The sequence below is a fragment of the Rhyacophila brunnea genome, unplaced genomic scaffold, assembly GCF_057557595.1.
Source record: "Rhyacophila brunnea isolate RB1 unplaced genomic scaffold, BYU_Rbru_1.0 scaffold_8, whole genome shotgun sequence".
Classification (NCBI taxonomy): domain Eukaryota; kingdom Metazoa; phylum Arthropoda; class Insecta; order Trichoptera; family Rhyacophilidae; genus Rhyacophila; species Rhyacophila brunnea.
The window spans coordinates 17,504,091-17,530,023 of NW_028233350.1; the positions used below are offsets into that span (position 1 = coordinate 17,504,091).

The window sequence follows — 25,933 nt, forward strand, 5'->3', positions numbered from 1 at the left end:
GTGTCTGAGTATGTGCTCCGAACGGGAGGAAATGCTCAGGATTTTGCTGCCTGTATGATTAGCTTCGTTCTTTTATTTAATAAACAAGTAGCTTCATTTCTTTTTAGTAATTTCCATGTGCTTTTTCTCTCCCTGGCACTTTGCATTATAGTAAACTCAGTCAGAGCTCACTTTGAGCGTAGCAATCTAAGTCTTGGGCATCTTCTCCCAGGACACTCCCAGGCCAATTCTTAGATGCTTCACATCACCAATTGACGGGTCCCGTGATACTCTCGATTAAGACCGAGGGTGGTACGGGGCGTGTTTGGTGGAGGGACTTTAACTTCAATGGCCGTCACATCGACGACCACTACAGACTTTTAATTTGAATAGATCCGCGATCTATATTACGAGAGCCACAATACGGTTCGTAAGCTCGGTGACATTGAATTCAGATCACCAGCTGCTCTTTGACGTTTCACGTAGTAACTGTGAAATGATTTCAAATTAAATAAATAATATCATTAGATTCTGACGTCATCCTATTATCGGGTGGCGTTTTTAAATCATCATATTGCAATATTAATATGGTGTGTTCTCAAGTGTCGTTTAGAGCTCTACTTGACTACCCTCTCCGACCTCGTGCTGAGCTAGCCTAAAGCAGGGGTTCTCAACCTGATAGGGGCAGGGCCGATTGAGAATATAACGCCCTTGAGACTTTACCAGGAACGGGGTAACGTCACTAGGTACCTAAATAAAAAGGGGTCTCGTAATTTCTCATATTCTCCGTTTTTTAGTGAGAGGAAAAAAACCTATACATTTTCAACATAACGTGAACGCGTACTATAATTTTTACACAAATACTATAATGTCGTACCATAGATAATAAAACTACACATGGTAAAAACAAAAATAGCGTTCCTTTGACAGCTGTCAGTTCTCGAATGAATTGAAATAATATATTTCTGACCGTTTCGGTAAATCATTTGAATAAAGTTACGTATTATTAAATATATACCATTATGTCTATTCAGAATGAACCTAACGATTGTGAGAAAAATTCCCAAAAATCAGCCCAACAGAGAAAAATATATCGCAAACAAAAGAGACTTCAGCACATGCTAACGGCTGACATTGGCATCAAATTAACGGATAATCCGGAAAAGGTTGAAAGACAATAAATTAGGATATACTTAAACTGTATCATATTATCTCCTGACATAGAAGTTTAATTTTACCCTTTTCTTGATGTTATAAGTTTGTAGGTATGAAGTTAGTTAGTATTGTGGCGAGATTTAACAGTCTTCGTTGTTACAGATTTAACAATTGGTTTCTGGCCTTAATCTTGTCCAGCGAGTCCTATCCTCTGCTCTCTTTCTCAGGTCATTTATGTTGTGAAGGAGTCTTTTGACGGCACATTTGATCCCAAAAGAATCATTTTTTAAACATGGCTGGCCCAGTTTAGCCGCAAGAGAAGCTGGAGCTTGAAGCCGGATATTTAAATTTCGAATCCTGGTACATTTTTTGTTAAATCTGCCGCAGCTGCCGTCATGCCTACCCCAACCTAATATTACCCAAAATAATCTTAGTTTGTGATAATGATGCATCAAAATGTATGAGAATTTCAAATTTTAAATTAACAATTATTGGGTCGAAAAGCCTATGCACCGACAGAAAAGGGTATTTATTATAATTGTCTACATGGAATAAACTGTTTTCGTAAAAAAAAAACATAACAGCTCATGACGGCATCTGTTGCACAATTACCAATTTTTTGATACAACTCGTCATTGTAACTGATTCTTCAAACCTACTCTCACTTTGGGTTTATATATTCGCTCCAAAGTCTTCCTTACAAAGGTGTTGATTAATTCAGCTGCTTTCACAGTTATTGTTGACGATTTGCTGCAGTACTCCAGTATTTTTAACTCATTCTTATAGAAATCTATAGAGTGACTTCTCTATTGTGCCCGAATCATATTGTATGCATTGTTGAAGTAAGGGTGGACATAGAGATTTAGACAAAAGAGCGGAAGTGGATTTTTAGTTCCCTAGATTGCTCTTCTATATTTGTATTATTGGACATTTGTGTTTTGAATTGTATTTGAGAGATCTCTAAACTATGTTAAACGGTGCAACTTTCTCAAGAAGTCCTTCCTTAATTCGTAATTCGACAATAAATAGTATTATAGATGATCATACTTTAACATTCAATAATAAATGATATTCTTTCTATCGCATCGATTTAAATTCAAAATTATTACGATGTTTTTCTACCGATAATTTACATTACAATATCATATTTTAGAATATTGCTATCTGCAATGCTGGCCTGTCTACTGGGCTCAGGGAACATGATCTACTCTCGGCCTGCATGAAGTACGGAGACGTTGAACAAGTCATCATGCTGCTTGGAAAGTCTTACTGCTTCATCGTCTTCTGTGACATTAAATCCGCAGTTGATGCCTATACAAACATGCACGGCATTGTAAATTTAGCACAAGATGAGAGACCATTGTACCTTAGCTACATACCATCGGGTTAGTTTAATCAATTTATCTTTCATTCGTATCTTGGTAAAAATCATAGTACAGTGGCTCCTCAAACAATTCATAGAACAAATCAGATATGCCATCCCATTCGTTAGCCAGAATAATGAAAGATTAAATTGTAATATCGTCACCCAATTGGTTTTTCCAAAGCGACAATATGTGAAATGTTCAGGAGACGAAAAACAAAGTTCATTGCTTTATATTTCAATGCTTGAAGATCTTTCATAATTATTTATTTGATATAGTGAGAGATACATTGTATTAGAATATATTAAAAGATAATCCAGCGATATTACTCATTTAATTAAGAATTTGTATTTATTTAACAGCAGATACTGCACTTTAGCAGCGATTGCTTCGAATTCTCACAAAATTAATATAAAAATTATAACGTATTCAAATGTGTAATGAAGACGTAGTCAGTAAAGGTAGATAACGCTAATATTACAAAAAGGATACGCGTTCCTTTGACCAATCACGTAGTAGAAGGGGTGGTACTCGCATAATAACACTTGGCGCCGTTTGGTCCATACCGTGGTTTAAAATATCTCTGTTTCTAATGAAAAATATAATATTTTTTTCAACGATTTCGATGTGTTTATATAAAAAAAAATGAACTGGATTAAAAAGTCAATTTCGCCAAAAATGCAAAAATGGAGATTCACAAAACCAATACTAGGGCGACGATATTATAATCCTTTAACCCATTCGCCGCGGACCTTTTAATTAATATTATTTAATTAACATGCTAATTATATCTAATGGCCACCTGATGGGCAACGCACCAATTGCGTTGGACGCAGTGAATGGGTTAAACTTTGTTAATTTATTCTAAAAAAAGTGTCTTAAAAATCCTAAAATTGATTAAAGAATATTGCTTAAGTATAATAATTATTCCTCATATTTACATTTATAAAATCAATACTGCTAAAACTAATATTAATTTCTAAAAAAAATTGACTAATCAAAAAGCCAAAAGCCTTTTTGATAAGTCAATTAGATGTGACTTTTTGTCGTATGTTGGCCACAAAGTCCAATTACAGTGATATAGTAGTGGTGAAATAATCAGACACACCCAGGCTTCACATAGTTGTGACCTCACCTAGAATCGAACCCGAAACACCCAGTAGGAGAAGCCAGTGCCTTACGCATTGGACTGCACTGTCAATATGGTTGAAAAGTTACGTGAGTTACAAATTTAAAATAATAATTAGCAGTGAATTGTACTATTTATGAGGTTTTATACAATTAAATGATTAATAAGTATCGGTTCGTTCATGTTTGATATATTTTTTTCGCTGAGACTGAACATAACACCGGATTATATTATGACATGAATAAATTTGCAATTTTTTACATATATGATTTGTTAAGTCGCGACCCGAGAACTACAGGGTTCTAAGTGGACAACTGCAGGAAAAAAGTTATGGGCTGTTGAAGTTTTGAACGCTTGTATTTTGTTAATTGTGAATGTTTTCAATTATTTTTTTGATTGAATATATCAATGATGGTACTGTTATGTTGTAACTATCAATAAAACTACGTTAAAACTAGTTTTTAATGGTTAATTTTATATATCACAAATTCAGTTAGAACTTTGTCCACCTGAAACTCAAACAAATCGCCTTTACTACAAGGTTCTAACTGAAATTTGTATGGAAATTCTGGTGTTTCAGGACACGTGGTTTCACTTTTCATATTAAAATAAATAAAATTCATGAATGTTACCTAATATAATATTTTTTCCCGGAGAAAATGTATGGAAATTGTTGGGAAAATGGGAAATTCAGAAAAGCTTAAATATTTTTTTGTAATTTTTGTTTAATACCATTTCAAAATGAAAATTATGTTGAAAATATAATTTAAATATATAAAACTATTGTTGATGCAACAAGCCCAATGTTTATTGTTCAATTTCAACTGGCTTGTTGTCTTCATCTACATCAGATACATTTATTGTAATTATTTTGTATACAAGATTGTTGTTACTAATGGCTGAGGGACTGTTGTGTAAAAATTCTTCTATTAAATTTTATTCGCCTCAGTTTTAGAATAAACTTTAAGCCAGCAAGAGGCATATCTTTCAGATCCATAATGATATTGTATAATATACTCAATCTCTATAGTGTGGGAATTCTCAGGAATAGGGATTTTAGAATACAACATAACCATTTCTTCACCTCATCAACTGAGATTGGACACATTTCAAACATTTACATCACTTCCAGGAAGACTTTTAAACCTAAAACATTAAATCATGAATGAAATTGCCTTAAAATACTCTCTTTAAACATTATTATTAACAAAAGGTTAAAGAATAAAATGTACAATGTTCGTTCGACATTCACATTATGAAAATAATCAATTATGTATGTAATATAATTAACGGTTTGTGAATATGTAACTGTAACGTCGTTTGTAACGAAATTTAAAAAAATAACGATAATATAATTAAATTTTACTTATGTTTCATTCATTTATTATTGAGTTCACTATTTTCTGTTGATATCAAATCTCACGAAACATTTTTTTGAGGTTATGTATCTCGAAGTTATAGTAGTTTATGTAAATACTCGTGGTTTATAGTTAAATATACTGCATGAAGTCTTAATAATAAATTTAAAATAGAAAACAATAAGATTTTACTCTTCATATTGCAATTAAAATCATTTTAAGAACTTTAAATGTATTCACAACCACGAAATGTCAAAGCACATAGAACTTTGTAGAACGACGAATCTTTTTGGATTATGATAGAACTCTGTAGTACCACAGATATTTTGTAAATTGCACATAGAACTCGGTAGTATTGGGGTTTAATGAAAAAATATAAGAAATATCGACCTCATATTGATATAGTATGTAGATAATGTGACTTGGAAGATTGCCTCATTATTACTTTAGTTTGGCCAAAAATCGACACTTAGAACCTTGTAGTTCTCGGGTCGCGAAGTTATAAGTTTGTTTTAAGACGTGATTAAACGTTTTAAACGTTTTCAGTTCCTCCCGTAAATAACATATCTAACGAAGGTGCCCCTGATGGATTAATTCTGCAAGAAAATTTCGTTGATGAAGTCGAAGAACAAAACCTTCTCGCATATTTCAATTTTGAAAATACAAACCCCAATGCAAATATGAAACATCGACAAGTGAAGCATTTTGGATACGAGTTTATATACGGTAAAAATAATATCGACCTAAACAATCCGCTTCCGTGCGGAGTGCCAGATTGTTGTGATTTCTTATGGGAGAGATTGAAAAAGGTTTGGCCGGAATTTAAAAATCCACCTAACCAGCTCACTATCAATCAATATGATCCAGGCCAAGGTTTGTACGACCCTCTTATATTATTGTTTTATTTTTCAAGAATAATATAAATGTTTTCATCATTATTTATTTTTTCAACTGATTCAGTTGGTTTTTATGGTATTTACAACTTCAAACATACTGTATAGCATCAATTATAAGACACTATCACCGGCCTTCTGCGCGCTCTTAATCGGAGATAGCAGGCCGTGATAATGTCAAGGGCAAAGCGGGGGTGGGAGACAGAAACGCACGGTGTATGGTGTTGAGGCTGGTATATTTTAAGTCGTTGATACAGGGTATTGTTGTTGGCGGTCGGTTGGTAATTGGCGCTTTGGCGGGCTGCAAACGTGGTGTCGCGGCTGGGCTGCTGATGCTTGGCATCCGAGGCGAGAGTCAGTGCTTGCGGCGTGGCGATTCAGTCTTTTTGGCGGGAAATGCTGGCTGGGCTGTCCGGAATGCTTTTAGCTTAGGATGCTTGTTGCTCCGCGTCCGAGGCGATGCTTAATGCTGTTCGGCGTCCAATGCGATAGAGGATCGGGGCTTGCGGCTTGGCTGGAGAATCTGGAGATGCTTGATGCTTCTCGTTCGGCGTCCGATGTAAGAGGATCGGGGCTTGCGGTTTGGCTGGAGAATCTGGAGATGCTTGAAGCTTCTCGTTCGGCATTCGATGTAAGAGAGAGCTTTTCGCGCCCATCCAGATCCAACTGACAGATTCGCGGCGTCCTGTTTGTCGTGTCGGTCGCGAACCTCCCTGTTTTACCGATGGCGCTGTTTCGAGTGGCCGTTTTTGGTAGACCGCGTCTGTGTTTTGGCGGGAGCGTAGACGAATTCGAATTTCTAGGAGACGGGCTCCGCTCAGCCGAGGGTTGCGATAACCGCGAAGAGTGGACGTAGGCTGTGGTATTTTGGGAAATATGATGGTTCGGTCCGCCCTTTGAGGTGGTCTCCTGTGGGAGACTTTCATCCGGTATCAACACATTATGTCAGGTGTGTCTGAATTCGAGGTGTGTCATAATTGATGGCGTCCTATAAACGTTACCAAAAATGATATTTTATGGGAAATTGCAGAGAACGGCCCAGAGCCGAAATCTGATTAAGAAAAATTGGAAACTGAAACAAGAAGTTTCAGACTCTAAGACGATTGTGTAAAAATTCAACCTCGAGATTTTGACTGATTTGTATCAGGTATCGTCCAGTGATCACGTTATGATTTATGTTTTTTTCAAATGCTGAAAGATTTCGCGGCTCCCTGGGAGGAGCTCCACGGCCCCCAGTTTGAGAAGTACTGTTCTGAATGACATAAACATATCAATTATTTTTCTTTACTAGGTATTCCTTCTCATGTGGACACTCACAGTGCATTTTTGAGTCCAATATTATCACTTTCACTCGGTTCATCTGTAGTGATGGAATTTAAACTTGGAGATAAAAAATACAATAAGATCCTGACATCTCGATCATTACTCATGATGGGTGGGGCTACAAGGTAGACTCAATTTTTTTATGAAGATTATTTACTTATTATTTATAGTCTTTATTGTCATATTAAAATTATTATCTTATTCATTACAATAGTTGAGGTAATGGGAATTGTAGGTTTGAGGTGTTACAAACTGGACCTTACTTGATTATTAATATTATTTTTCTAATATTCGTTGCATGGCAGAATTCTTTCGCAAGTGTGCGTTACGAGTGCGCGAGCATAATAATTAGAACTTACCATATAAAAATAAATTAACGGTTATAAAGAATTTCGCTTTATTGGAATGTATCTCAACCTTAAAGCAAGATGTGAGTGTATATCAGCCATACCATTTTCACATCCTGCTCCTATACTCGCTTAAATTATTAGAATTGTGGATCATCTACTAATATGAGAACATTCTGATATGAGAGTTAACAGCTGGGGACATTTTTTGGCCCACTATAGACATTATTACATATTAATTATGTCGTGCGGTGAGTAACCAGTGATTTTACGATTCAGGTATGAGTGGACGCACGGTATTGCTCCGCGCGCATACGACTTGATTGACGGACGGGCTGTCTTAAGAGGTCAGCGAACCTCCCTCACCTTTCGATGGGTCCGTCCTGACGCTGTCTGCAAGTGCAACTTCCCTCAGCAGTGCGACACATCTATGACTAAAGTTGCAGGAAAGACTTCCAGCATGGAACTGCTGGCCCCAATAATAGAACAACAGCATGTCCATCAGGTACTTTAATTACTTTGATGCAATCATTACAAACAATGCAAACTCTTAATGTTTGCATATTTTAAAATATGCTAAGCACTCAGAGCTGAACCGAACACCGGAAAAACTGTTATTTTTTTCAAAACGAAAACCGAAACCGAACTCATATATATTTGTTTACTTAAACCGGAACGAAAACTGAAATGAAAAAAAATAATGGCTTCAAACCCTGGTCACACGTACACAATACGTAAACTTCAAATATTTCAATGCACCAAGTTACACTATATAAATGTTTTTATGCTTACCAATACTAAATACTAAAAACGTTCCGAAAGTGTTCTGATACAAAAGATTCATACGACTTGTGTTATTTTCCAAAGTCTTTGAGTAAAACTTTATTATATTGAAATGTACCTAGGCATGGTCATACTTGTGTAAATATGTAGGTTTATGCGTTATGTGTTGTATGGAATGAGAATTATTATGTAATATTCTAAGTAACGTGGTATCATGACTACACAGAACCCTAAGAATGCATAAGACGTCTATGCTTACAAAACTCTATTATTTTAAATGGGTTATATACTTAAAATATTTTAGTATTTATGTGTTCATATGAATTTCTGTTATCTTTTTAGGTGTATGAAAAGATTGCATCACATTTTAGTGAAACTCGGTCTAAAATATGGCCGAGTGTTAGTAATTTTGTGAAGAGCCTTTCTGCTGGTTCATTCCTCGTCGACATCGGATGTGGGAATGGTAAAAATTTACGACTGCGAACTGATATCATGCAGGTAAAGACATAATCTCAATTGCACACGTCTAATGTTGTTTATATTGTTTCTACAGTTTTAGTTTTTTAGTTGTTCACTGTTGGCAACATTGTATTATTATTCAGTCCTTTTTTCTTTTTAACGCTACAACAGGTCATAAGGCCCAATGACAAACTGAAGTGTAGTTAGTAATTAATGAAAGTGAAACAATCACAAATACCCAGTCAAAAAAATCACATAAATATAATATTGTGACCGCATCGGGGAGGCCTTTTAAAGAATATATTGTAATAGGTACCAAAAATAAATTAATGGCCGACATGCTGTGTAAAAATCAAATGTTGAGAATTTGGGGTATCTTTGAGAGCCAAGCTTGAACAATCTGTCGATTTTGTAGGACAAGTGTATGTGGCATTATTGATGTCCTATAGTTTTTCATCCTAAAAATCAAACATCGTCATTTAAAATTGAGAATATTTTGGTACAGCAGTCGTTCTTTACAGCCTTTAAGTACTTTTTGTCAATGCGTGCAGTATACCTTTATTTTTTTTTCAATAAATAACATCTTTATGCTATCAAATATACCTCAAATTATTAATTTTAACCTTTACACAGGATATCACCCCTTAAGAAATAATGTTTCAAGTGTGTCAATTATGTAATACTTTTTGAATACGTAAAGGTGTATCTTGATCAATTATTTATCTATATAGGTATTCAATTTTAGATAGGCATTGAGTATACGGCTGCGTTGGCAGAACTAGCAAAGTATGGAGGAGATGCGTGGATTGCGGGCAAGGAGTCTGTCGAAGTGACTCAGGCTGACTGTTTGAAGCTTCCGCTGCTATCTGATTGCGCCGATGCCATCATTAGCATTGCGGTCTACCACCATCTTGTGACTGAGGTATTGACTACATGTGTTACTTTTTTTATGATTGATTTTATATTATGGAAGAAAAACAAAATATGTATTTTAATAATTCAACCTCTATTTCAAAATTTTTTTTTCATTATTAGTGAGCCCAGCCATGTGGTTCAAACGAAATTAGGTTGACAGCAGTAGGTTGCTCCCTGACAGGTAGATACAGTATCGGTATGACATTGAATGGGTAAGCGGTCAGCATGCTGAGGCCTGTGTTACAGCTGTACATTTGAATTACAAATGACACGTGACTCCAGTTTTTTTTTTCGTATGCCATTCAGATGTCTCAGTCGGTAGCGTACATTTACCTGGCATGGAACAAAACCAACATATGAATGGCACAAAGAAAGAAAAAAGATGTTGCCAATTTGATTGATGATAATATTATAATCACTTATAAAACTGTATTATTCTATGTATTAAATTTTTGGCGTAATTGAAATTAGATTAAATATTGTTGCCATGCATCTGAAGAAATTGTCACTGCACATTATAATTGTTTCATATTTCCTTAGGAGAGAAGACGTCAGGCGATTCGTGAAGCTATCCGAGTGCTGAAGCCAGACGGGCAGGCTTTGATATCGGTTTGGGCTCGCGACCAAGCCAGAGGGGACAGTAAAACTAGTTACCTTAAACAAAGTAGAAAAAACCGAAAACCAGACGGACAAAACTTAGATAGTAGTCTGGCAACCAATGAAACCTCTGCCGTGGAAGAAATCAAAGATGACAACGGTGTTTCGTTGAATATTAACTTGCCAGTCCACGTGAACAGGACTAAGTTTTTGCATCAGGATTTACTTGTCCCGTGGAAGTTAAAAAACCTCAATATTAATAGTGATAATAATATGGCATCGGATAATGATGAGAAGGAGCACACATTTATGAGATTTTATCATGTCTTTGAAGAAGGAGAGTTAGTAAGTCTGTGTAAAACAGTGCCTGGAGCAATAGTTTTAAACAGTTTTTACGAACAAGGAAACTGGTGTGTAATTTTAAAGAAATCTTTACCGTGATATTTTGTAAAAAATAAAATATATATTTGAAATCAGAAAGTGGCCTTTATATTTACATATTTTATTAAATATTATATTAATTTTTAGTTTATCCGCTTCTTCTACTTCGTTGGATATCATCCATGTAGCTATTGGTATTTTAGAAATAGCTGTTTGGAACAAGAATGGTGTGTTGCCATCAAACCAGTCTTATAGATTTTTCTCCATCATGATACGGACATAATATTCAGACATAAATTGTTTTGAAGAATGTGAGTAATGAATCCAGATTATAATCTTCCAACAGCTCTCTCAGCTGAGGAACTTTGCTTTTCACATTGACACCTTTCAATCTGTTCCGGTCAATAAACAAATCTGCTATTACATCTGAAAACAATCCATAAGTATCTTTGTTCAATTTACATAATTATAAAATATATTACAAAGCAACTATGCTTTATAAAAAAACTATACCATATCTGGGTTTACATACCCATTCTAAAGTAAAAAGAAGTGACACTAATTTTATTGTTTTAAACTAAGAATCCATTACTTATGTGCACGTGCATGGATTTACTGCTGACAGTATGTATTATCGTGGAAATAACAAGAAAATGTACGTGTAAACACGTATTGTCATACAAGTTGCAAGATTGCATGCATGAATCAAAAAAGTTCGGAAGCTTCTGAATTTTTATGCGACAGTTTGGATTTTTTCAATCTGCGCCTACGCAGTAGAACGATAGTGGCAAACCTGCCGGCAAAAAAACGAACTACGCCACGGAGAGACTCATTTTGAGGTTAACCGATTTTACAACCTGTCAAATAGTACCATAAAATGACAATAAATACCCTTGAAGAATGAGATTGGAGAGACAGTCAGTACTTTTACATGTCAACAGTTATTGTCACGATAGTTTAAAATACACACTATTGCTGCCAGTAAATCCATGCACGTGTACAGGCACTATTACCTTGTAACTGCGACAGGCTCGGTTGTTTATTTTCTTTTGATGAAGCCGGTGGCCTGCGTAGAGCATCTGCATATTCCTTGCAAAGCTTGTCATCTAGCATCATGTCTGTGCTGTTGATTTCAAGTTCTCTAAAAAATAGTTTATGTAGCATTAATAACTTTGAATATAGTTTACCCAAATCTTGCTATACAATTTTAAAAATATATCACCTCAAAGCGTCTAGAAGCTTAGTTTCTTTGATTTGATGGGCGGATTCTTCAATTTTGGGATGCAATTTCTTTATTGTACTAATTATTGTTTCATCATTAACGTCTGAAATGATAATAGCTTTTTATAAAATCATGTGTATGCATATTAGAAAATAATCAATTATTACAATATGTTGAAGACTTACTACATGAAATGTCCAATCGAACTTTCTTTTTTGTAGCCTCAAGTGACAAAAAATCCTTAACAATCGATATTGTTGTCACATTATCGGATTTGAAATCTGCTTCTCCTTTCCTGATTAATCATTAAACAAGATTAAAGTCACCAATATATAATTAGCTCAGTAGTGTCCAACATTTTGTAAATATCACTAATTTGTGTGAAATGTTTGACCTTTTTCCTTGAAGTATTGAATATTAGAATTGTTGGAATACCCATTTTTTTAAAAGGTTTGGTTTTGGTTCCGTTCCAGTGGAAAAATCAAATTGAATTTGGTTCCATCAAAATATTCAAAACTAAACTTAAAAATCAACATGCTTACCCACTTACACCTATATTTTATTTTGATTTATAAATAATTATCACAAAAAGTAGGTGTATATACTATTATGTCAAGATATCTTTACTAGGTGGAGCATATGGTTACCACAATTTATAGGTTTTCAACTACATTAGTAAAAAAAACTTTTTGAAACGTGTCAGAATGTATAATACATTAATTAATATAGTTTTTTAGAATAAATGGTTTAACTAAGTTCCAGCATGAGTGACAGATGACCAGAAATAATAGGACATTTTTAAGGGATTCCGGTTTAGGGTTCTCAAGATTTGAAGTCACTGTTTCGATTCCAGTTCTATTTCCAACTCTGGTGAATATAGATGAATAATGTATCATATCTATTATATACAGAGTAAATGTTTTCTGCCTTACTGATATGAGCAATACAAGATAGTATCGGTGATAACTGATCGGAGAACCAGGGGATCATTAGAAGTGGGTGCTCGTGATGGAATATCTGGCAAGAGGCGAGCCAGCCAAGCGTGTAGTTCTGCTCGGCTAAATGCTCCCTTTACTGACAGTGTGTTGTATTCTCTGAAAATTATTTCATTTTAAATTGACATTCTCATTATTGTACTACATAATATTATTCCAACATAACATGTGGAGTGATTTATTAGTGAGGTGACGATATTATATAATATATTTTGTAACGATTTTTTTTATTTAACGAATAATTCACAAAATTTGAGAATTGAACAATCAAAACTCTGATTTACAAAATTCATATGTATTCGTAGGAAATACATAATATTATCTTAAACTTTACGTGTGTAATGTGTGTATACTTAAAAATTCATGTATTTTTATTTTTCAGTTTTCCATACATTCTATTAATCCGGCACCGTCGGATTTTATATAGTGCCGGATTAGTGAGACTCTACTGCAGGGGCGGGCAAACTTTTTGGATGGAGGGCCAAATTCAAGAATTCAAAATGAGCGGCGGGCCGCAAGTAAAATACCATTTTTAGATATACACTATTTATTATCACGAAAAATAAACATTACAAAAAAATTAATGAGAAGAATGAAAGTGTTGTAAATTTTTTCAAATTCAGGTGTTAATTTTGTGGTCGATATTTTAAAAACTGCTTGTAAATGGGTATCGGAGATATTTGATCGTAAAGAATTTTTATTGAGGATCATGATCGAAAATGTTTGTTCACATATATAGGTTGATCCAAAAACAACGAACATTTTTCTTGCATAATCTTTAAGTTGTTCGAATTTGTCTGAATTAAGGGCATTGTAAAATTTGGATATATCTTCACGACGATGCAATTCTCTTAAATCAGTGTCACACTGCAGACCAATAATCTCAAGTTGTAGCTCTGTCAGTACACTATCAATATCTATTGAAAATGGATCGCGTACTGTTGCTAAACTTGTCTCAGTTTTTCGGAAGTCACCAAATCTTTGTAAAAAATCGTCATTCAGAGCTTTAATAATTTTACCATATTCATCAAATTTATATTCTGGTATATTCAGCAACTTCAAAGTTGGAAAGTGGTCCACGTTCTTATTCGATATTTGTCGAAGGAACAACTTGAGTTTTAATTGAAATCCATTCAAACTCTTCACCATATCGTGGGCATATATTTTTTTTCCTTGCAACGCAGAGTTAAAAGTATTTAAATGTGTCACGATGTTCAACATAGAAAATAGTGGTTACATAGTGTGAGACGAGACGCAAGGAAGACGTACTGAGATAATACATTAACGAAACAACAAATTCTTCAAATTTTTCAATATTTTTTAAAAAATATATAAAAAAAGTTATTCGTAATCAGAAGTACAATTAATGATGGCGGGCCGCAAAAAAACCCGGCGGGCCACATGCGGCCCGCGGGCCGCAGTTTGCCCTCCCCTGCTCTACTGTATTATTTATTTCGGTAAGTACTCAAAGAAACAGTTCAGTTACTGACCTATCGCTGTCTATATCTTGTATTGAAACATGCCAAGAGAGGGGAGGGATGTGATAAATAAGAAGTTGGCTACATTTGGGCTGCAGGAGCGGTGTTACATATATGCGCAAGTCTCCTGCTGCCGATAGACCTTCTTTAGTAGCTCCAACTCTCATTTCCAATCTCTGAGTATTAGCTTGGCATCTGTATGTAGCCAAAAGACTGTTGCTATTCTGAAAAGATTTAATAATAGTCTAATTAATATAACTGTCTAAAAAGTTTTGTACTTATTCCATTCGAATTCCTTTTAAAGACACGGATTTCGCCTTCTGGCATCTTCAGGCACGATGCATGTTCAACTATGGTAAACACACAACTGTTACAGATTATAGTACTTTCTACTCATACCAGTGGCGAAGGGTGGTGGTAGGCAGTTAGGATCCGACATAAACTTTGTCAGTCATACTTATTTGTTTTCGTTGAACTGAGAATACAAATTGCAGATGGTGCTGGTTATTTTTTTAAATTAAATTAAACCCTGCCTAAAGCAAACCATTATAGTGGAGATCTGATAAAAATAGTATACACTTTGTCAGTCACAATTAATTATTTTCATTGAATTAAGAGTACAAATTGCAGATGATGGTTAGTTTTTTTTAAATTCACGTTATCCATGCCTAAACCAAATCGTTATAGATAAACAACATTTTTCTATCTATGAAATATCTAAAATGAAGTATGATTTAATGCCACAATTTAGATATTTTCTATGCAGATGAATATTTTTTGTTTATTATCTATTAATCTATGGCTTGGTTTACATAGAAAGTCTTAATAGGTTGAGAAACATGGTAAGGTGTATCCAGCATAATATGGCGGACTAGCAAAATAGGGATTGATTATGCTTGGTTAATGCAGGGTTTAATTAAATTTTAAAAACTAGCCAATACTATCTGAAATTTGTAGTCTTAGTTCAATGAAAACAAATATGTATGACAGACAAATCTTAATGTGAACTATTTATGTTGGATCATAACACCCTACATCAAACCTTCGCCACTGGCTTATACATAATTTGTTAAATTGATTGTAAAATGGTATTATATGTAAGTATCGAATTGCTCAAGGATTGGAGAAACTTTGATGTTGAATTTTTTTATATTAAAATACTTTTTATAAGCTAAATAAACATTTTGTAGTTAATAAAAAAGCCATTAAAATTCTAATGGATTCAAGCTCTGTACTATTCCATTTAAGTCGTTTTTTGCGACCCGGGTTTCGCCTTTCGGCATCTTCAGGCGTCGTGTACACTCACCAAAGGCAAACACACACTGACAACGAACACCCTTAACTCTACCTTATATAGTAAAACAATACAATAAAGTAGGTAAAAACTCCATTACCTACCTATTTAGTCAGAAATTACAACAAAAAGTACAATAAACAAATTATGAATAGCTGAAGTGTCAGTAAAAAACCCAATTAGTAAAAACCCTATCTTATTAATAACAATACACTGGACAGCATATTATTATAATAAATCGTCAAACCGAATAATAGGTCAAAATTCTTTATAACAATAAAAAATACTACACTCAAGAGGTGTAAATCGTCAATTCTAAGAAAAATAATTAATCGAGTTAACTAATGAGATGTCTATAATAATACTACTTACAAGGTACCTACTTTTATTTTTATAACATTATTTTTTAACAAAAACAAAATTATACATATAAACACGCTTAATATAATATAATATATAACTCACCTAATATAATATATATATATATATATATTATACAATTATGCATACCTAAATCCTCATCCCTAAACTCTCATACAAATATATATAATCTCATACAAACATATATAAATTGTGTGTCAATACAATTGACCATAATATAGTCTCATATGTAAAACATCATATAGGATATAACAAAGGGCTACTAGGAAAGCTGAGTTGATCGTTCAATATAGGTAAGCTCTGCAACTGTGCTCTATTTATTTCTAATATTTCTTGGTAGAATAATTTATAATCACCCGTATGACTGTGAAGTAGTTTTGCACCCTTTTCAATGTCAAACGTGTGTTTTTCATTTAATAAGTGGTTAGCAAACGTTGAAGTATCCTTCTCCAATCTTTGGGCTGCTAAATGTTCTGAAATTCTAATATTTAGGCTCCTCGTAGTTTTCCCAATGTAAAATTTAGGACAGTTGTTACAGTCTAATTTGTAAATACCGGATTTATTTTTAATCTCTATGGAGTCTTTATTATTTATTAAAGACTCCCAAAACATCCTTCTTTAATAAATAATAAAGACTCCATAGAGATTAAAAATAAATCCGGTATTTACAAATTAGACTGTAACAACTGTCCTAAATTTTACATTGGGAAAACTACGAGGAGCCTAAATATTAGAATTTCAGAACATTTAGCAGCCCAAAGATTGGAGAAGGATACTTCAACGTTTGCTAACCACTTATTAAATGAAAAACACACGTTTGACATTGAAAAGGGTGCAAAACTACTTCACAGTCATACGGGTGATTATAAATTATTCTACCAAGAAATATTAGAAATAAATAGAGCACAGTTGCAGAGCTTACCTATATTGAACGATCAACTCAGCTTTCCTAGTAGCCCTTTGTTATATCCTATATGATGTTTTACATATGAGACTATATTATGGTCAATTGTATTGACACACAATTTATATATGTTTGTATGAGATTATATATATTTGTATGAGAGTTTAGGGATGAGGATTTAGGTATGCATAATTGTATAATATATATATATATATATATTATATTAGGTGAGTTATATATTATATTATATTAAGCGTGTTTATATGTATAATTTTGTTTTTGTTAAAAAATAATGTTATAAAAATAAAAGTAGGTACCTTGTAAGTAGTATTATTATAGACATCTCATTAGTTAACTCGATTAATTATTTTTCTTAGAATTGACGATTTACACCTCTTGAGTGTAGTATTTTTTATTGTTATAAAGAATTTTGACCTATTATTAGGTTTGACGATTTATTATAATAATATGCTGTCCAGTGTATTGTTATTAATAAGATAGGGTTTTTACTAATTGGGTTTTTTACTGACACTTCAGCTATTCATAATTTGTTTATTGTACTTTTTGTTGTAATTTCTGACTAAATGGGTAGGTAATGGAGTTTTTACCTACTTTATTGTATTGTTTTACTATATGTAGAGTTAAGGGTGTTCGTTGTCAGTGTGTGTTTGCCTTTGGTGAGTGTACACGACGCCTGAAGATGCCGAAAGGCGAAACCCGGGTCGCAAAAAACGACTTAAATGGAATAGTACAGAGCTTGAATCCATTAGAATTTAAATTCAAATTCCATCAAGTACCTTCGGTCGAAAGTATTAAAAAGTCATTAAATACCGACACTCTAAAACCCTTATTTTATTGTTGATATTTTCAATTGTAAACGTTTTTACATCTGTTTATCTGAAAAAATTAGAGAGTTTTTTAATTTTTTATGGTCGGCTATCTTCTATTTACCGCTTTTCGTAGGCCTCTTCACCTTTATGACCTTCACCTGGAAGAACTTAGGGTGTCTCTATCATCCCTTGGATAAAATATAATATTCAATGCTTTATTATGTAGTTATTTATACCTGAGGATCACATGCTCGTGTAAGGAGTGCAGTATTAGGGGCTGCATCAAGTAATTGCAGTGGCGCTGAACTCTGAAGAAGGAGTGTGTCTAATGGAGCACCCAATGACACGCAAACACGTCTTGCACCATCACCCTCTACAGGACCCCACTGAAATAAAAAAGTTTGCATTACCGTTTTCTTTTTTCTTCAATGTAATAATGGTTTAATTTGATCAAGTCATTTAATATTGTAAAATGATTTGCTTACTTCTTCGCTGATCTGAAGTGCTGGTATTGCTGACAATCCTTGAGATAACGGTTGAGTGGCAGTTCTATAGCGTGTTCTTTCCTTTTCAACTCTCACTTCTAGCTCATCTACTTCGCTTCTAGTATTACGAAGAAAAAATAATATTACTTATATTTACAAATTTTATTCCAGCTAAGGTTAAAATTACATTGTAGTAGCTTACAATAATTATTGTATTATCTATTGCAATGTAATGTACTGCCCACTGTGGAGTAGTGCCAGAGCATCAGTTTTTAAATCTGAAGGTTATACTTTCAAATCTTGAATCTGACAAATAGGTACATATTGAAAATACAAGAATAATTATTTGAATGGATAATAAGCATTATTTTTTCATTGGCTCTACAAACCAATGTGTTAATTTGGTAATTTTATAAGTATTGTGATATTAGGAAAAATAATATGCATAATTAGACAATGGCTAACGAAATTATTGTAAAAAGTGCTACTAAATGTCATTTTTTATGTTTTTGTAATAATTTGGTAAGTATCATAAACAAATTAAAATAGGATAGATTTTACCTGTTTTTGTCTAACAGGATACTGGGATCGAAAATTTTAATTGGAATTGCAATCCCTAGTGTGTGACCTGTATAATGTACAAACTTGAGGGTTTGAAGTCTCGCAGCAGCTGTAGCCGGAGAAATGGAAGGAGACAATCCAAAGAGACGACCCGTGCGTGTCGCTGAAACAATTCCTCCACTCCAGCCCCATATTGACGTTACACTTTCACCGCATCTCTACAATAACAAATTAATACAGTTACCGTACCGTATATTCATTTTTATTTTTTGTTAACCGTGTTTGATCCAGAGATGATCATAATGGGCCTTCATGGAGTGAAGGTTGTATTAACAGAGTTTTGATTTACGAGAAATGGGTGGTGGGGGGGGGGGGGGGGTGTTATGCCCACAATAGCCGAAGACTTTATAATACATTCGTTATACCAATTAATATTCAATAATGTTGGAATAATACACACGTGTGAAAATAGAATTTGCGCCGTGTTCTGGGGTTCTTCGGGCTGTAGTCGGTACACCTGGACGAGTCCATCCGAGCGAGCCAAAAGAAATAGAGGAGCGCTTCCTGCCGATGAACCGCTCTCCCACCAGCCCATTGCTGTCACCCCCGCGGCACATTCTATGCCGGTAAAATCTTGGATCAGTATACTGCCGTGCTCTCTGAAAGGTAATGTCAACTAATTCAATACACAATTAACATACATGTACAGTGAAACCCCGATTCTACGATTTTCAAGGGACCCTAGAAAAAAAACGATAAATGCGAGATATACAAAAAAATTAATTAAACTAATTTTCTCCTGTATTTTTTCGATGTCGTCTCAGTTTCTCAGCTAGAGTTCTAGTTTTCTTCATGGGGGGCATTTTTTGTTGCGACTTTTCGTGATAAATTTTGCGAAAAATTTGTGATACGAGATGCGAGGCAAGCCTGAGCGTCGACCAAACCTGTGCAAACAAAGCGACGCGACTGAAAGGTCTGTAATAGTCCGTAATCATAAACAATTCTACGAAAGCGAAATGAAAAATATTCAACAAGAACGGTCAATCGGGATAATATTTGTGACGGGACCATAATATTTAGACGATAGATCGAGGAAAACGATAAATCGGGGAACGGTTAATGCGGGATGATTTAACATTGTTCTTATGGGTGTTTGGCGGGACTTTCAAAAATGAATGATCCGTGCGGGAAAACGATTTATGCGAGAATCGGGGTTCCACTGTATGAGGATTTTTTTTTCCAAATACATACCGATATGCTCACATTTGTAATGATCATCATTTTTGTGTTTCAAGCTTAAACGATTAACGTTCGATTGTTTTCCATTGTATGAATTGTATTTTAAACTTAGAACATAATGCCCATTTTTATCCAATATTTCAATAGAATTACATAGATATATCGGCATTTTCTTAGTTTTTTTAGGCATCTTTTAGTTGTATCAATTTCAAGTCATTAACTTTTTGAACAATTTTTTACTTACATTTTGTGGGTTTTGGAAATTTGAGATTATTGCTAATTGTGTGAAATTACATAGATATTAAAGAATAGTTTCATATCCTTTTTTAGATGATAGATAGATAATATACTTAGTGGATATTATTGGTGTTTGGAAATACAGAGCTTGTTCTGAAGTAATTATTTATTGTTAGAAAATATGAAAATTGTACTTGTCCAGTGAAATCGAATGCAAAGATCCACTGTCTGCGCCGCAAAGTAAATATGGCGGAGGACGAGGTTGCAGAGGTCCGCAAAGGACTCGTGGTCCGGCGGGAAGTCGCCCGGTGGCCAGTGCGCGACCCCTCTCGATAGCTCGCACCGCACCTCCACCACACGACACCACCCCTACCAAACGACTGCTCTGCAAAAAAAATATTACACTTTTATTCCATTTCCTTCCTGATGTAGTGCCTGTTCCGTGCCAGAGTAAGAGCTGATACTCCGCATTCCAAAAATGTCCAAAGTATACATCATTTCATTAGTGATAGTATGAAGGGGGTACATTTCAAAAAATTATGCACAATAATTTATTATTAATTTTATAAGGCGGCGGGGATCAAAAATCTAGCATTTGCCATTGACTTCCGCATTTACCCTGCAGACAGCAGACTTTCCGGGTACATCCTTTATACCCAGATATTCCGCACTTTGCAGTAGCCTGCGGCTATAACACAGGTGCTCACCTACGAGTTGTTGCAACCGGTCGCATCCACAAGTGGTTATTGCATGCGTGTGACCTGACAGTTATAATTATTAGGAATATTATTAGCGTCTGTTCTATGTCATCTTTAAGTAGAATTGAATTCATTTTCAGTTAATTTTGTTTTGTATGAAAAGTTATTTCGACACCATTATTGGTTGCTAGGGGTTTCGGGTCCTAGCAACTAAATTATTAATATATACGAGTGTTACTATGGAAATCAATATGACATGTCAAAATGACATTTCAGTATTATTTTCTATCAAGTACAAATTTTTTTGATCATTTAAGCTAGTCAAGACAAGTTTATATGATTCATCAGAAAATTTAAAAACGTTGTATATAAAAAGTTCTTTTTATCTTGTAATTATTACATTCTCCTCCTTGGGTTACCCCCAATATTAATTCCTGAGTGCGCCACTGGTGTCTTCCACTGATACGGGCATTGTGTGGCGTAGAATTCAGCAGTAAGTGAAATCTATCTACCCACATAATATTATTTATTAGAAACATTTTTGAAAACCTTATGTACAATCTTACATTAGGTAATTGAATTGCTGCCAAATCAATTATTGTATCTCCGCACAAGTAACTGCCGACTTCCTTACAGTCTCTATAGTGAGTCACGCAGTGAGTACCAGCTACTAAAAGATCAGCTTCGTGCACCCACCTAAAAATTGCAAATTAAAATGTATTTATGGGATAACACGTCATTTTAATGATAGGTAGTAAAACAGAATATCAATTAATAATTTAATTGCATAAATAATATTATATTCATTATGGAAAATGATCTCACATAGCGATTATTTGTTCTGCTAAATTGGTTTCCAGAGAAAGAAATAATTTTCCCTTTTTTGTATATCCACGAACTTCTGTGCCAGACGATACAAATATTTTGTCAGTCAATCCGCCTGCAAGAATTTTTACCAATTAATAATTAATAACAGGTTGATAATAGAAATAGCTTTTTAATATGCTATTATTTATATATTTATTTATAAAAACACCAACCTTGGGCTGAGCCTCCAAGATGAACCGATGTAATCGGTTCACCGGGTAATGTTTTAAAATTGAGTTGAATTTCGTCATTTTTAAATGAACACACTTGCAGGACTCCGTCTTGATCTCCAGTTACAACCTGATTATGAATATTTTTTAAGAAGGATAAAGAAATTAATTTGTAATCATGTGTACAATTATTATATCATGGTATAATAATTAGAAAAATTATGAGAGTACCAACTTTGAGACCTGATTTTGTTCCAGTGGACGGTAAAAGTTTTAGGGTATTGGGTAATGTTAACCCGATTACCGTATAGTCAGTGTAAGATAAATCTAAATCCATAATGATACTATTTTAAGAAATATGAACATAGTTTACTGAGGAAGTCAGAATCTTTCATTTAATTTCTTACTAATCAATAAGAGTCATAGCAACCATAGGACACAACACAATACCTACTTATACAAGAGTATTTTACTATTATATCATTGCCAGATTTTATAGAATACAATAATATTTGGATTATCCTTATGTACCTAATACTTGAATGAAATTGATATTCAATAAAAAAATAATTTATAGGCAAGGTGACCTCTTTGTTTATAGGCCTTTTCTTTTTTCGAATAGGTAAATAGTTTTATCTATGAATTTGTCCGCGACCACCATAGGTAGGTACTTTCCAGAACAGAAAGAGATGTAGATAGTTTGAAACTCTGTTCATTAAAAATATACCGAGGTAGTATCAGAATATGTTTGTACAATACATTTATTTTCTATTTATTATCAGCTATTGTTTATTCGCAAAGAGATTGAAGACTGGGAGGAGTCCAACTCTTTGGTTATTCATATTTATGTCATTAAAATACCACCATTGTATTTATTTTTAATAAAAATACCCGAAAATTAATATTTTCACGCCAAATAATTTTAGTTGTATTTTACGAACTGTTATTTAGACAATATAATTATTTTTGTAATAAAAAATATTTTAATGTAGTGTGTCGCCAGTGTAAAAAAATACATCAGAAAAATGGCAACGATAGCAATTGTTGTCAAATTTTAACGCTAGCTGTCGCCACATTTTCTGTTTCTTTCCAATCCGTTCACTGTCAAAGGTACGCGTGGTGTATGTTTTATCTGTTTTAATCCTGTTAATTTAATGGATAATTATGCTTTTTCATCCATCCAGCTCCTAGATATATTCCCCAAGAATGTGCGAACGCTGTGATTTTTTGTCCGACATAGTTGTTTCGCGATGAACGGGGTTTCGACCCGTGTTGATGGATCTGTCACTGGTCGCGAGTACTTACACGATAATATTTCTGAATTAATTTTATATTTTAGCTGACATGGCCAAAACAAAAGGCGAGAAGAAGGGCAAATCTGCCATCAATGAAGTCGTCACAAGGGAATATACCGTGAACCTTCATAAAAGGCTACATGGAGTCGGCCTCAAGAAAAGGGCGCCCAGAGCCATCAAGGAAATCAGGAAGTTCGCCGAAAAGCAGATGGGTACCCCCGATGTTCGAGTTGACACAAGACTAAACAAATTCTTATGGTCTAAGGGAATCAGGTACGAATTCTTTGTTGCTGTCAAATTGGTCCAACTTTAACATAACCTTACATTGGCTAATAGCCCTTTGCCCCTTGTTTTTTTTCGGACCACTGAAAATAATTACTGACGTCACGCAATAGGTGAATTTAATACATTGACCATCAACGGAAAGTCAATATTTCATTATGTCAAACAATAACAATTCAAATCGAAAGATGTATAATTGAAAGATTATATACTTAACCATAGACATTTTTATTATCAGATTCTTGGTTCAGTGAAAACTTCTTGTGTCCGTGAAAAGTGAATTGAGTGATTAATTATGCAAAGTTTCATAGTTGAGATGCATGGAACAAGTATCAGTGATCAACCATACATTTATTCTTCTAATACTCAATATTATTTGTAGTGAGAATACGGTGAGAAAAATATTTGAAACATTTCACCGATGTTCATAAGCGACAAGTGTGAACATCGAAAAGAGTTTTAATTGTGTTTGTTTGGTCAGAAATGCAGTAGGATGTAATACCTCGTTTTAACGTATATGGATTTACTGTGAAGCGGTACGCACTGTCGCTACCGTAATAATAAAATGCAAGTGGAATAACGGGTACTATACGTTTATTCTGGATACAGCGGCAAACACATTTTGAAAATAGCCGATATACTGGATTTTTTGTTAGTTTGGGTTAGTTTAGGTTATCCTAACAAATAATCCAGTATATCGGCTATTTTCAAAATTTGTTTGCCGCAGTATCCAGGATAACTGTATAGTACCGAAAAACGTATTATAGTGAAAGTTGCAAGACTGCATGCATGTATCAAAAAGGGGTAATTATGCTGCAGATGTCTGGATGAGCTTTCATAATTTTTTTTTTTGTGAAAACAGTATTCCATGTAGACAATTATACTAAATACTTTTTTCTGTTGACGCAGATGCTTTTCGATCCAATAATTGTTTATTTAAAATTTGAAATTTTCATACATATTGATGCATCATTATCATACACTAAGATTATATTAGGTTGGTGTAGGTTAGGTTAGGTTGGGTTTGGTCTAAAAAGAAAGTTATAAAAAACTCATGCGGGCATCTACGGCATGGCACATTTACCCAAAAATGTTTAGTGGCTTCTGAATTTACGTGATAAGTCATGCATGCACAAACCAATTAAACTGCGCACTGTAGAAAACATGCACATAACACCGACCAATGTGTCTTGCTGGTACTTGAAAATGAGATTGGTGCAACAATTGGCATTTTTGTGTGTTTATCGTCATGGTTTAATGTACAAGCTATCGATTGCTGGTAATAAATTCGTGCACGTGTACAGGCGCTATGATTATGATATGGCTAAATTATACTTTTGTAGCCACATATGACCAATTTAAAATTAAATCAAATCATAGTGGAATAAGTGTCGGAAAATTTGGTAAAGGTACAGACCAAAATCTTCAAAGAGATGTAGTGTTTACTTAGTGATAATTCATAATAAATTTAACAGTTGGTTTCCACCACAATATAGGTACATATTTTTTTAATCGAACACTAGTTTCGTTTAAATATCAAATATTATTTTCAGAGTTTACTACATAAATGAAATAATTTATATATGAGTAAAACCTCGTTTTCGCAAAAATTACGAATTACGGCGAATTTTGAATTATCCGTGTTCTTATTAACGAGGTTCTACTGTATATTGTGTTCAATATAGTAAATGAATATGGAAGCGAGAATACTTAGAACAGAAACATTACTCAAATCTCTTTGGATGGGCCGCCTGTGCACTCGTCTTCAGGTGTATAAACAGTTACTAGTGTAGACGTTTATTAATATGATTGATTAAACTGAAATATTTTCTCTATTTGTTATAGAAATGTCCCCTTCAGAGTCCGCGTCCGTTTATCTCGCCGCCGAAATGATGACGAAGACTCCGCAAACAAACTGTTCACCCTTGTAACGTACGTCGCTGTACCCACTCTGAAGGGTCTGCAAACTGAGAATGTTGACGCCAGCCAAGAATGAAAATTATCTATAGTTTCTAATTAAATTTGGAAAAACAAACTCACTTGTTTTTATTTATTTATCCCTCATTTCAAATTTATTTCTTGAGACAATGTCACTATCAGGGAACTCTGAAATAATGGGTACTGCAATACCTAACGGGTGTGGAAAAGCAGGCAACCGATCTCGAGTGTGGAAAATACGGGGTAAACTTAAACATGTGTCAAAAATATGCGTCGAATACTGACAACTGTTTATGCAATGACACTCATTTAATATTGGTGTATTGAAGGTTACAACATACTATTGCATGTCCGTAATGTTCATTTTCGTAGGA

General features: G+C 34.2%; 3 protein-coding genes across 8 annotated transcripts; 2 read left to right on the plus strand and 1 right to left on the minus strand.

Annotated features, from left to right (window-relative positions):
* Positions 1 to 876: 876 nt before the first annotated feature.
* On the plus strand, positions 877 to 13,458 carry LOC147063988 (tRNA (carboxymethyluridine(34)-5-O)-methyltransferase alkbh8). Of its 5 annotated transcripts, none has more exons than XM_085958606.1 (10): positions 877 to 1,145; positions 2,288 to 2,519; positions 5,532 to 5,858; positions 7,170 to 7,326; positions 7,828 to 8,053; positions 8,674 to 8,829; positions 9,536 to 9,712; positions 10,246 to 10,712; positions 10,831 to 10,994; positions 13,283 to 13,458. In XM_085958606.1, exons 1-9 carry the CDS (start codon positions 1,002 to 1,004, stop codon positions 10,964 to 10,966), a joined length of 2,022 nt encoding a protein of 673 aa, XP_085814732.1. In that variant the 5' UTR covers positions 877 to 1,001; the 3' UTR covers positions 10,967 to 10,994; positions 13,283 to 13,458. The 5 variants fall into 5 exon arrangements, with proteins under 5 accessions (XP_085814732.1, XP_085814734.1, XP_085814733.1 ...); XM_085958608.1 differs by having other exon boundaries at positions 877 to 974; XM_085958607.1 differs by lacking the exon at positions 13,283 to 13,458 and having other exon boundaries at positions 877 to 956; positions 10,831 to 10,966.
* On the minus strand, positions 10,970 to 22,381 carry LOC147063989 (BBSome complex member BBS7-like). Its single transcript, XM_085959130.1, has 15 exons — positions 22,280 to 22,381; positions 22,048 to 22,174; positions 21,833 to 21,947; positions 21,574 to 21,703; positions 20,504 to 20,694; positions 19,294 to 19,492; positions 18,918 to 19,051; positions 18,273 to 18,390; positions 18,024 to 18,173; positions 14,391 to 14,602; positions 12,838 to 12,999; positions 12,091 to 12,200; positions 11,906 to 12,008; positions 11,697 to 11,824; positions 10,970 to 11,130 (listed from the first exon to the last, which is right to left on the minus strand). Exons 1-15 carry the CDS (start codon positions 22,379 to 22,381, stop codon positions 10,970 to 10,972), a joined length of 2,142 nt encoding a protein of 713 aa, XP_085815256.1.
* Positions 22,382 to 23,116: 735 nt separating this feature from the next.
* Positions 23,117 to 25,656, plus strand: RpL31 (ribosomal protein L31). Of its 2 annotated transcripts, none has more exons than XM_085958740.1 (3): positions 23,117 to 23,154; positions 23,384 to 23,612; positions 25,467 to 25,656. In XM_085958740.1, the coding sequence occupies exons 2-3, from the start codon at positions 23,389 to 23,391 to the stop codon at positions 25,615 to 25,617; spliced, it is 375 nt and encodes a 124-aa protein (XP_085814866.1). In that variant the 5' UTR covers positions 23,117 to 23,154; positions 23,384 to 23,388; the 3' UTR covers positions 25,618 to 25,656. The 2 variants fall into 2 exon arrangements, with proteins under 2 accessions (XP_085814866.1, XP_085814867.1); XM_085958741.1 differs by having other exon boundaries at positions 23,130 to 23,165.
* The last annotated feature ends 277 nt before the right edge of the window (positions 25,657 to 25,933 follow it).